Source organism: Sprattus sprattus (assembly GCF_963457725.1).
Source record: "Sprattus sprattus genome assembly, chromosome: 5".
NCBI classification, from domain to species: Eukaryota; Metazoa; Chordata; class Actinopteri; order Clupeiformes; family Clupeidae; genus Sprattus; species Sprattus sprattus.
This window is the reverse complement of record NC_137924.1, coordinates 6,806,014-6,818,513: the sequence shown is the minus strand read 5'-3', so window position 1 is coordinate 6,818,513 and position 12,500 is coordinate 6,806,014. Positions and strand designations below refer to the sequence as shown.

Below are 12,500 nucleotides of genomic sequence, written 5' to 3'. Positions count from 1 at the left end.
AACACTCGATACGGATATTTTTATCATGCCTGACCTTAAATGTGCTTCCTGCACAAGACCAAAGCCACATCGCAACCTCACGCTCTTATCCACGAGCTTCCTTTACCCGCCAAACAATACGTTACTCAACGACATCCCAGGGTTTACCTGCAGCAGTCAGCTGCTTCCACTGAAACCAATCTTGGATCCTTAAGTGGTAGTCATATTAACAGCTTGTATACATTCAGGGCAATATCAGATGGACAAATAGTGAGCCCTATCTAGATTAAACAATGATTCATTATTTGGACTCTGTTGCAACAAAGGCTGCCCTACTCTCTGATGAATATGTTGGGGACCCTTTTGTGTGAGAACAAAGAGGGACCAGAAGCTCCATACCTGCCTCCTTGCCCTGACCGGCAGTGTCAATGACGTTAATTGATTTGCCTTCCAATCTGCTCAGGTGTTCACTATCCCGAGACGGTGAGCTGTGCAGGTGTTCCGCTGGGCCCCCTTTATCCCTGGGTCTTTAGAGAAGTTTGTTCCCCCTTGCTCCCACAGACCGCAGAAGATTACTCTCCAGCTGCCTCTTGAGAAAGCGTTTACCGCAGAGGCAGAGTGGTGGGCCAGGCCCAGATCTGCAGGCCAAGAGGGTTGGCACAGGCTGAGCGTGGCTCTCTTGTGCTCCTGGGGCTGGGGCAGGCCAGGCTGTGAGAGCGGAGCGGAGTGGAGCAGAGCAGCCCCCCATCCCCACCCCACCCCTACCCCCCCAGCTGCTCAGGGCCACAGCCGCCCAGCTTCTGATGGGCGAGGACACGCTGGAGGCGTCCATCAGAGGTCTAGTGCTAATCTTTATACATCAAAAAGCCATGTGGTCACATCTCTGCAAACTGAATTGTTGAAAAACAATCGATGAATTAGACGATCAAAGAAAACACAAGCTAGCTCAGTTTGCTTTGTGTTCTCCGAAACTGACCAATAAGCACAATGTATAAAATGTATAAAAAAAAAGACACCAGCACCTTGCTACCAGATGAATATAATATATTACAGTCAGGGCTACTGTTTTACTCCTGTAGTATAGAATGCTACATGCCCTTAGCCTGAGACAATTCCAGTCCTCTGCTGATTTCTAAAGCTTCAAAGGAAGGCAAATTAGCAACCTGTTCTCTTATCTCCCAGATAAGAGCTCTCAGTAAATTGGACCAACACTGCAGGAGAAAGTCTATAGTCTGTCCAGGTAGCAGCCTAGCCCCCTGTTAGTGCAGATAACTACCAGCACCTGACCAATGTCTGATACCCTATGGCCACACAGCACACAGGCGAGCAAACGGCAATGCGAACAGAAGCCGAGGCAATAGCTGATCCAGGGTCAGAGAGGAGTCCAGCAGCATGTGTCACGGAGCACTTCTGGGGGTTACAAAGGTGTCAAAGGCGCTGACCTAAAACTCCTCCGACGGCAGTGTCCTCCGCGGCGGTGGGCCCTGTAATCGCAGTCCTCCACGGCCGTAAGCAGCTTACAGCTTTATCCCGAGCGCCGCTCGTCGCTCGCCACCGCCGTCCCCCGGCACAAGCAGTACGCATGCAGACGAGCGGCGCCGCGGCAGCTTCCCATAACAGCCGTCGCATAAAAACCCAGCCAGCGCATTATGCGCCCACGACCGGGGCCATGCCACACATAAAAAAAGAAATCAGACCTGATTCAAAGTCAAGTGGCGTAAGCACGTTGTACACTCGGAGGCAGACTAATCTTATTCACAGTGTGAGTGCTCCTTTCGCGGGCAGATCTCCCGAGGGGAAGGCCCCATCATAAGTGATGCTTGCCTCAGTAGCCATTTCTTTGAGAAGGGCTCCCCTACTCCATTACAAATGCAGGGGAATTATTTGTCTGATTGCGACCCACTGTTTATCCTTGAAATTCGGGTATAAGAGTTGGCGTCTAAGCCACCGCTGACCTAAATCCACGGTCGAACAAGAGAACGTCGCACTCAGTCTCGGCGATACATTACGTCTGGTTACATCATTGCAGTTTCGAGGCTATTCAGACGACACGGTATATAGACCATAAGCTGAGAGCTTCACTCATCTATCATATCGACTCAACAGAGACGAGACGTGAGCCCTTTATGCATCTGTCAAACCATACAGACTAGATAGGTTACAGCTATGCAGTTACACAAAGGTGCCTGGATGCATGGACGTGCCTATGAGGTAAGACAGCACACAATGACAAAGGCTTCCATCACCTAAAGTTTTGTTAACAACACAGACTATTGTGTGCTGAGGGTGTGCACATTTCAAGGCACCGACCGACCGACCGACCGCCTCGCCATCGAACCGACTTCTCGCGGCTGGGGGACCCCAGGTGTGACTTGCACCACTTTCCTGGCGAAAAGAAGGGAAGTCTGCTGGCACATGCTGGGGTGGTGCCTGAGGGCTTGGGGCCAACATCAACCCCCCTCCACCTATCCTCTCCCACTCCCTCAAAAACACAGTGCACTGTGCGGCTGTGGTGGGGTCCGGCAGACAACTACCATGGTTTCGTTTGAGGTGGAGGCCGCAAGAAGGGGTGTGTGTGTGTGTGTGTGTGTGTGCGTGTGTGTGTGCGTGTGTGACGAATCGCAGTTCCCTGTCATCATCTAGATAAGCGGGGCAGGCTCTTGCACTCGGCGTGGGGCGCGGGGCAGGCGGCTGGGCCCCACTTCTTTCAGTGCGGCGGGAGGGGGAAGTGGATAGGCCGGCGGTGGAGCAGGGGCAGGGAGGAGGCTGGAGGAGGCTGGAGGAGGCTGGGGCTTTACCTGCGGGCTCCTGGTGGGCCCCACACACACACGGAGCACCTCGTGCTGCCTGCCCTAATACATTCCAAATCCATTCTCCCCGCACTCGCCCACAGGCCCCGGCAATCTCCTCCTCGCGCTCCCTTTCATGCAATTAAATGGAGGAAGTTGCGAGTGGAGAGGAGTCCTATCAGCTGCACTGCATGCATACACACCTGCACGGACACACACGCACACACACACACATTTATACACACACACACACACACACACACACACACACACACACACACACACACACACACACACACACACACACACACCACACATGCCTCAGTGGAAACCTCTACCTCCACATTCAATTTACACCGCCACCCCCCACCCCTAACCACCCTCCCCACACACACACACACACACAACTTGTCTTTGATAGCATCTCTTCCTCACTGCAACACTTCCACTGGCTGGCTCACAGGTAGCAAGGGCAGCAGAAATGTGGAGGCGAGGTAGAGAGCGTCTGTACCTCCGTGAAGGCAATTAGGCCTCGACTTTGTAAAACATAAGCCTTCCCCCTCCTCCCGGCTCCTCAGCCCCCTCAGTGCATGTGTGTAGAGGCAGAGAGGCAGAGAGGCAGAGCACCTCTGGGGCCTCGTGTCTACAGCCAGTGTGCCACAAAGAGGCTGAGGCTCAATAAGCTTATCCTGTGTTCAATGCCAAAACTAGCATCAACATGGGGACCGGGCAAAGGTTTTGGTCTAATATAACAACAGGGATTAAGCCAGCTCAATAGCACTAAAATACTGAGGGATCAACTGTTACACGCTGGTCACAGTTCTGTAACAGGGGGGCTTGAATGGAAATATTCATTTTTTTTTATTCCGTCGGAAGAAATAATATTCTTTTTTCCGTCCGAAGGAATATTTGCCGCACCAGAACAACGGCCAATCCAAAGACTTCAAAACCCACCCATAAAGCCGCAATGTCCGAGAAACTCTAAAAAGCTCTTCAAAAAGCATAACCTGCCAACACGTATTGTGCTGCCTTTAATCAAGTCACTTCTCACACTGCTGAGTACATACTGTATCAAAGCCCGGCCAAACAGCGCACGGCACATAATGTAAACCCCCGTGTGACAGCCTCACAATACCAGTCCATCCATCATCAGTCATCAATGATTAGCGGGCCCCACACAGAACATGACTGAGCCAACATTTGTGCAATGGTGCCTGAAACGCTAACCTTTTAGCCCCGAAAAAAGACAGCAGCCAACAGAGTAGCACACACACACACACAGCATGTTTAACAGCAGCATACCATATCACTTACAAATGTAAACAGTTGTCAAATCCCGAACAATGCTAGCACAATTATATGTGCATTACTCACACTGTGGTGGCAACACACAGGCGAGCGTGACAATAGCCTTGTTTCCTTCCACTCACCAAATTGTCAGTGAAACAAAGAGAAAATAAGACAGCACAAATACCACCACATGATGTACAAGTACTGCTGGCAACGAGACAGCTGTAGTAATTACTGACAAACTGGGTTATAAGGCCGTTTTTATATTACTTCAAACACAGCATAACAAACATGCCCACTGGAATTGCATGTAGGTGCAGTTTACCATTTTGTGTTGGGTTAGGTGTCATTTTATTAAGCACTTACTCCTTATACAAACTACTGGCTTGGCTCTTGTACCGGTTTTAAAAAGTAATAAGAGTGATCACACATAACCACACACAGGCACTGGATGTCAATAACTGCTCCACTTATCATTTACTGCCCTTAGCACAACATAAAAGACTATTAAAAGTCTGACGGAGTGCCCTACCCATGTGTAGATTAGCTAGTAGTGACACACCCCAAGATAAGCCGCCAGGTACCACAGTGGCTCGAAAAGGAAAAACACAAGCTCAGAGTTTAAGCCCGGGACTGTTTGCACAATAAACAGGCAACTGAACCCATCCTTCATCGCGACACGGCTGCCTTAAAGCGGCGAAAAAACGCCACAAGACTCCGAACATCCAGAAATCCTAACCTTTTTTTATTCAGCCTGTGCTATGAGTCATTACTGCTATACTAATAGGTGTTGCCCTCCTGTCGAGTGCGTCGAGCCGTGAAGCTGATTCTGTTGTGTGTCCCCTATCTCAAGATTAGTCTAGAGTAATCATTCACTGACAGCAGAACAAAACTCAAGGCAATTATAAATGACATCATTTCAGGGAAGTGTCCCCCTGTATAATTACTGAGTGTGACTTTTAACAGCGAATAAAACCCCTAAAATAAAAGTTAAACAACCGCGACATGCTCTGGTGTATACCGGTGACTGATTGTCCAAGTTATTCTGTAAGCTGCACGATTTCACCAAGATAAGCTAAGGAGAGGGGGGAAGAAAACCTTTTGACTCAGTAATCACACCTAGTAGTGTTTGCTCAGTTTTAAGATCATGTCCATCTGCCCTCTATCCAAACGACTACAGCATACAAAGCTAATGAAATAATCAAGGAGCTCTGATATGTCACAGTGCAACAAATGAACTTCAGTTTACCCACCTCCGCAGGGCAAACAGCTCGCTATTTCCAAGATCTACCACAAACACTATTCATCCAGCTTTTATTGTTTGCTTTTTTTGTCCAAGCTCACAGTTAATAGATAACACACAAAAGCCATCTCACACCAACACATACACACACACACACACACACACGTACGTTTCTGAAAAGACTTTGAGAAACACGCAGCAGAGTCGTTATTCTTGCCACTTGACTCGGCTGCTGTGCGTGTGTACACATGTGTGTGGTCGTCTCGCACTATGCAGCGGTTGCTATGAGATCTACTTAAAACATGTCAACATGTCTTGCGCGAACGTGACAAAATCAGAAGTCTGGCTTTGTCCAACAGATTCTTTTTGTCCAACGGATTCTGTCATTGCTTATCAAAGGCACCGTTTACATCCATAAGATTCTGGACGTCCAAATAAAGACTTGAGTGATAGAGTTGATAGTCGTATTTGGTATGGAAATGTACAAAAGATAATGAACAGAAATGTATCACATTTACCATCATCACTCAATGTCAAGCATGACAGCTATTCCCTAATATAAACTGCTAAAATTAAACAAAGCCCAAACAGTCAATTTGCAGATGCGTTAGACTACTTGATCATGTTACTACTTCTCTGGTGCCAAAGATGTGGCAGATAATTACAGGGACAAGCACAGGCTCTCATTTCAGAAGATCCATCTATGGCCCTGCTGTTAACATGAAAATGGCTCAATAACAGGCTGCCCTCTAGTGGTGGGTATCTACAATAGCACAGGCGCAGCCACAATCTCCTGGAACTCATTTCCATATGTCGATGGATGGGGGACAAAAAACATAAAAAACCTGAGGTCACTATTAACTTATAATTAAAATCCACCTCCTTAAACAGTTGGTTAGGCAATAAAAGTCTATAATATTACCATAATAATATTACCATTACAATAATAAATACGAATATTAAATATTGTTGTTATATAGCCAATTTACAGTTTTTCTAGCTTATCATGTAGTTTAATCAAGCAATACATTATTATAATATATTCAATTTTTTTTTTATTATTGTCTGTTGACTTGAGTGAGTATGGTTTTCTAGCGCACACACACATGTGTTTTGTGCAGGTTGCAGCGGGCCTCACCAATAGGGTTGACGTCGAAGAAGAGCACGGGCGTGCGCAGGATGCTGGTGAACATGCGGTCGTGCAGCGTCTGGGCCGCCCTCACCAGGACCTTGAAGAACACCATGCTGCGCAGGAACCCAAACAGCACCGCGGCACCTGTCAAACCTGACACCAGAATACACACACCGGCACATATCAGACCTGACACCACAACACACACCGGCACATATCAGACCTGACACCACAACACACACCGGCACATATCAGACCTGACACCACAACACACACCCGCGCATATCAGACCTGACACCCAAACACACACACACACCCGCACATATCAGACCTGACACCAGAACACACACCGGCACATTTCAAACCTGACACAGAAACACAGACCCGCGCATATCAGACCTGACACCCAAACACACACCCGCAAAATTGAAATCACGACACCCAAACGCACCACATACACACATACACATACACACACACTCACACACCCATTTTGGGTTTTATTGTGGCACGATTTTGTACTTGTAACTTGTAACACCCAAACACACACTCGCACATATCAGACTCCCACACCCACACACACACCCGCACATATCAGACTCCCACACAACACCCAAACACACACCCGCACATATCAGACTCCCACACAACACCCAAACACACACCCGCACATATCAGACTCCCACACAACACCCAAACACACACCCGCACATATCAGACTCCCACACAACACCCAAACACACACCCGCACATATCAGACTCCCACACAACACCCAAACACACACCCGCACATATCAGACTCCCACACAACACCCAAACACACACCCGCACATATCAGACTCCCACACAACACCCAAACACACACCCGCACATATCAGACTCCCACACAACACCCAAACACACACCCGCACATATCAGACTCCCACACAACACCCAAACACACACCCGCACATATCAGACTCCCACACAACACCCAAACACACACCCGCACATATCAGACTCCCACACAACACCCAAACACACACCCGCACATATCAGACTCCCACACAACATCCAAACACACACCGGCACATATCAGACTCCCACACAACATCCAAACACACACCGGCACATATCAGACTCCCACACAACACCCAAACACACACCGGCACATATCAGACTCCCACACAACACCCAAACACACATCTGCATCTCAGGAGACACATGAGAAACTCTACCTCCCAGCTGGACATGTTCCAAACGCATCAGCTCTTTCACTTCTATTATTGCAGTGTCCAGCCACAAATACAGAGGAAGGAGTGAGTGTGTGTGTGTGCATGTGTGTGTGTGTGTGTGTGTGTGTGTGTGTGTGTGTGTGTGTGGGGGGGGGGGGGGGGGGGGGGGGTGGGGGGGGGGGGTGGGTCCCTGTTCTTAATCTCTCTTTCTGTGCTGAACCGCTCTTTTGAAGCCCAAGCTGCTAAAGGTAAAGAATGGGCCGCGAGCGCTCCGAGAAGAAAGGGCCCATGAAAATTGGAAAGGTGAGGAGTCAGTTCGGAGGACAATGGCAACAGACCTTAGAGCAAGCCAATACAGGCAGAAAAGAAAGGCCCTCCTATCTCTGGCTACAGCTGAGGCCCAGGCATACATGATAGACAGTGGGCCTTGAAGGCCCCGGGCCCCCAGCCAGAGCGAGGATGAGCTCACTGAATGCTCTCCGTATTCTGGAGCTCGGGAGGCGACACAAAGGCTCAGTCGTCCTCTCACCTGCGTAAACACCCAAGTAGAGGTCAAGGTCCAGCTGCCGCGTGGCATTGTGGCCATTGAGGACGTGCTGCGTGACATTGAGATGCTTCTGCTCAGACGCCCTGCCAGAGGGAAAAAGCAATCACACACACAAGGACAAATAAACACTCCTGCCGCAACAGAAAGGAATGCGAGGAGTGTGTGTGTGGGGCGTAGAGCTGGAGAGCTACAAGGTTAGCCACGACCACGAGTGGGCCAGTACAAAGACGAAATTCAATGTCCAGCGCAGTTCACTTGACCTCAGGTGGACAATGTCCGTTATCAAAGCCTTCCAAAAATGTTTTATTGAAGTGTCATGACTAAACCTCGAAACGCAACACTATTTTTCTTAAAGTGCTTTTCAAAGACATACAATAACATCTTATATATGTCACTTCTAGTAAACAAAAATGGTTCTTACCAATATGCCAGCCACCAATCTTGAAGGATATATGTAATCTGCAGAGAAGACACTGAAATGAGTCTTTTACATTGATTCCATGAGTGAATTTATATTGGTTTCGTAAGATTAGATTAGATGAGATTCAACTTTATTGTCATTGCACAGAGTACAGGTACTGAGACAACGAAATGCAGTTTAGCATCTAACCAGAAGTGCAAAATAGCAATAAAAGTGCAGAGTATGTGCATATGTAAAGTGGAATAATTGAATAAATAAGATATATACAGTAAGGACCAGGAACTGAACCATTACATTACAAAGCCATGTAAGACTATAGTTGCTCCTAGATGCAAGAAGCACATCAATGATGATCTATAAATCTATGATGTGCTGGTTGAATTCATAATCTAACCCGACCAAATAAAAGACTGCACATACTCACATGGGCTAGGAGATTGAGGAGGACAAGCACCAAAATCATAAACACATTGGCCCCTGCCCTGTAGTACTTCACATACAGGCCCAGGGCTACGGTTCCTTCAGAGCGACTCTCCCCTCCCACTGTGGGCTCAACCTGAGAAAATCACAAATACGTAAACGATTAATAGGCAAATACTGCGTGTAAATGACCTTACTTGTTAAAAAAAAAAAAACATTACCAACAGGAGACTACAAAATGTATGACTATAGTATAATAGGAAATTACTGATTTAAACCAGAGTGCAACACATTTTGGACTGACCACGGGCAGAAAGGAAAACACTCGACACAACTCAGCATCATTATAGGGAAATCCACAGAAAGAAAAACAATAAATGAAAAGCTACTGCCCCCTTGTGGTGAACTAAGTTCCAGTTCGTCTAGATCCAATATAGGCATACCTACAGTAAACTGCTACATACCTAGATTGTAATAGTATTGGTTGTGTATTACTACTGTTCAAAACTTAAGAGTGGGGAGTTTTCTAGAGAAGTAATATGCCAGTCATACTGCTTTATGTTTTTTCCCATAATATCGTGTTATAATGTTGCTTGTACATCTTGTTTAGCTACAAACAAATGTCCATTTTGTGAAGACAACAGAGTTCAATCTTATGCTTTTCTATACTTTCCTTGTGTATACCTCAATCTGTAACTCACTAAAACAACAAAATCTGCTTTGGCGACCACTTCCCTTCGCAGTTGGATCTTATGACCATTCTGACTTAATACACGCATGGCAACATGTTCAACAAATATCTCGTTTCCACAGGGGCTGGTGGAAACGAGGTAAAAGTGCATTATAGGCCGGTGGTATTCATTTTGTGAAAACTAGCCGACTCAATCTGCTCCGGTACCCACTGTGAAAGGTCCCAAACTGTTGGTATGTTGACGGATAATCCAACTCATGGAACGTCTCTCGTCCAAACAGAAACAGGCTAAATTACGCGATAGAACCCAATTGTTTTATAAAGTGCATTATAGGCCGGTGGTATTCATTTCGTGAAAAGTAGCTCCATCTCCTCCGGTACCCACCGCGCCCTGCTCAGCAGGGTCCATCACGGACAGCATGGAGGAGCAGTGAGAGAGCACGGAGCTCTGGGAGAGGGTGCGGCTGGAGGAGGCGGGGCCCAGAGCTCCGTGGCCGGGCTCAGGACTCGCGGACTCATCCTCCTCCTCCCTCTTCAGGAGCGAGGTGAAGTCCAGACCGGAGCTCAGCAGCTCGGAGTAGGTGCCACGGGCCACCATGTGACCCTGAAGAAGAAGAAGAAGAAGAAGAAGAAAATGACGGAGAGGAAGTCGATGCACACACAGTTTTAAGCACTTGGCCTCTTTAGTGAGAAAGGGACTGAATTATTGTTATAAGTTATATGTTATATGTTTACTTGTTATAGTGTTATAGAGTTATATGTTATTTTTTGGTAAATGTTACTTGTTATCTGTATGACGTCTACTGTGTAGATGATGATGCTGGCCAAGTCTTAAGAATTTTGCTGTGCTGAAGCAATTTGGTGCATGCAACAATAAACACTTTGACTTTGATTTGACTTTGAATGGCACGCCACACACCTCCTTCAGCACCAGGATCTGGTCAGCTGCCTTCAGATACTGCAGCTGGTGGGTGACCAGGATGCGAGGCTTCTTCTTGAGCAGGCCGCAAATGCACCTGATCAACAGAAGAGAAGTGTACACTTGACTAAATAACTGTCACTCCAGAAACTACTGTACCTTAATGCCTGCTGTAAAAAAACACATTAACAACCAAAATGAGGAAGAGCCCCTCAACTTCGCTTACTGTTCAAACAGATGCCTCCCCACCTCTGCGTCTACAGCACTGAGCGGATCGTCCAACAGGTAGATATCAGCGTCCTGATAGACGGCCCTTTAATGCACAGCAACAGATAAGAGCTCCTGCAGCTGCATCTTTATCACACAGATACACTGCATTGCTGCCATATTCTGCACCTTTATCAAACAGATACAGTGCATTGCTGCCATATGCTGCATCTTTATCAAACAGATACACTGCATGGCTGCCATATTCTGCATCTTTATCAAACAGATACACTGCATTGCTGCATCTTTATCAAACAGATACACTGCATTTCTGCATCTTTATCAAACAGATACACTGCATTGCTGCCGTATGCTGCATCTTTATCAAACAGATACACTGCATTGCTGCATCTTTATCAAACAGATACACTGCATTGCTGCCGTATGCTGCATCTTTATCAAACAGATACACTGCATTGCTGCCATATGCTGCATCTTTATCAAACAGATACACTGCATTGCTGCATCTTTATCAAACAGATACACTGCATTGCTGCCGTATGCTGCATCTTTATCAAACAGATACACTGCATTGCTGCCATATGCTGCATCTTTATCAAACAGATACACTGCATTGCTGCATCTTTATCAAACAGATACACTGCATTGCTGCTTTATGCTGCATCTTTATCAAACAGATACAGTGCATTGCTGCCGTATGCTGGATCCGCTACACCCCTAGACAAACGTGGGCCGGGGTTGACCCAGGAAGGACAAACACACCTGGCAAGGTTGACACGGGCCTTCTGACCTCCACTCAAGTTGGCCCCTCGGTCACCAATCACTTCCAGGTCGCCGTCTGGCAGTAGCTCCATGTCCTGATAGACGTCACGAAAGGAACTCATCAAATGGCTTCTCTCATACAGTGCAATGCTTAGAAAACGTTTAAGAAGAGGCCAGATTCCTGTGACTAAACATGCTAGCGGTTATCCGTCATAGACAACGTCAGCAGAGTTCACAAATGCATCTCCTCCATTCGTTTAAGGTATGGCCAGACTAATTGAAATGCTTCAGAGCACGTAGGGGTACTGTAGGCAGCAAAACCAGCTGATGAAGCAATTTGCCAAATTCTCAACATATTTTTTTTTTACTCATTCTGTTAACTGGAAGGCAGCTTGTCAAATTTGAATTTGAAACGGACAATAGGTTGGAAGTGACTGGCCATCAAGTTAAAGGTCCATCTGATACATTTACTGAAGCATGACGTTTACCTCACGTAGAGGCAGAACACCTAGAGTTTAGGGCTGTGTTTATGTTCAAAAAAAATGTTAAGCTGTGAAAGTAAATGTGGAACTTAATGAAAATATCCCTTTTGGAGTGCAGGCAGCCATTCATTCGTGTGCTCCTTAATGTGCGCACTTACAGATGTCAGAAGCCTGAGCGCTCACGGCACATTAAAAAGAAGTCTACATGTGTGCAAAACCAACACAAGCTGTCGACGCTGTATGCTTAGCAAATCAATAGAACTCCAAACTCATGGCAAGCCCGTTTCAATCTGGCCACTGTACCTCTAACTATAAAAGTGATGACGGGACATAGGCAGCTTACTCTCTTAAGGGCACAGGCGCGGAGGACTCTTTCATACTTC

At 46.9% G+C, this 12,500-nt stretch overlaps 1 protein-coding gene across 1 annotated transcript in view; it reads right to left on the bottom strand.

Annotated features, from left to right (window-relative positions):
- The window catches only part of LOC308365987 (ATP-binding cassette sub-family C member 4-like), a 44,722-nt gene that overhangs the window by 26,330 nt on the left and 5,892 nt on the right, over window positions 1-12,500 (bottom strand). The window contains exons 11-19 of the mRNA XM_080839623.1: window positions 12,461-12,496; window positions 11,636-11,730; window positions 10,872-10,958; window positions 10,646-10,742; window positions 10,112-10,330; window positions 9,040-9,171; window positions 8,616-8,653; window positions 8,177-8,277; window positions 6,440-6,586 (exon numbers count right to left, since the gene is read on the bottom strand). Of these exons, the coding sequence (XP_080695749.1) occupies window positions 6,440-6,586; window positions 8,177-8,277; window positions 8,616-8,653; window positions 9,040-9,171; window positions 10,112-10,330; window positions 10,646-10,742; window positions 10,872-10,958; window positions 11,636-11,730; window positions 12,461-12,496 (952 nt within the window). The remainder of the gene's footprint in view (window positions 1-6,439; window positions 6,587-8,176; window positions 8,278-8,615; window positions 8,654-9,039; window positions 9,172-10,111; window positions 10,331-10,645; window positions 10,743-10,871; window positions 10,959-11,635; window positions 11,731-12,460; window positions 12,497-12,500) is intronic.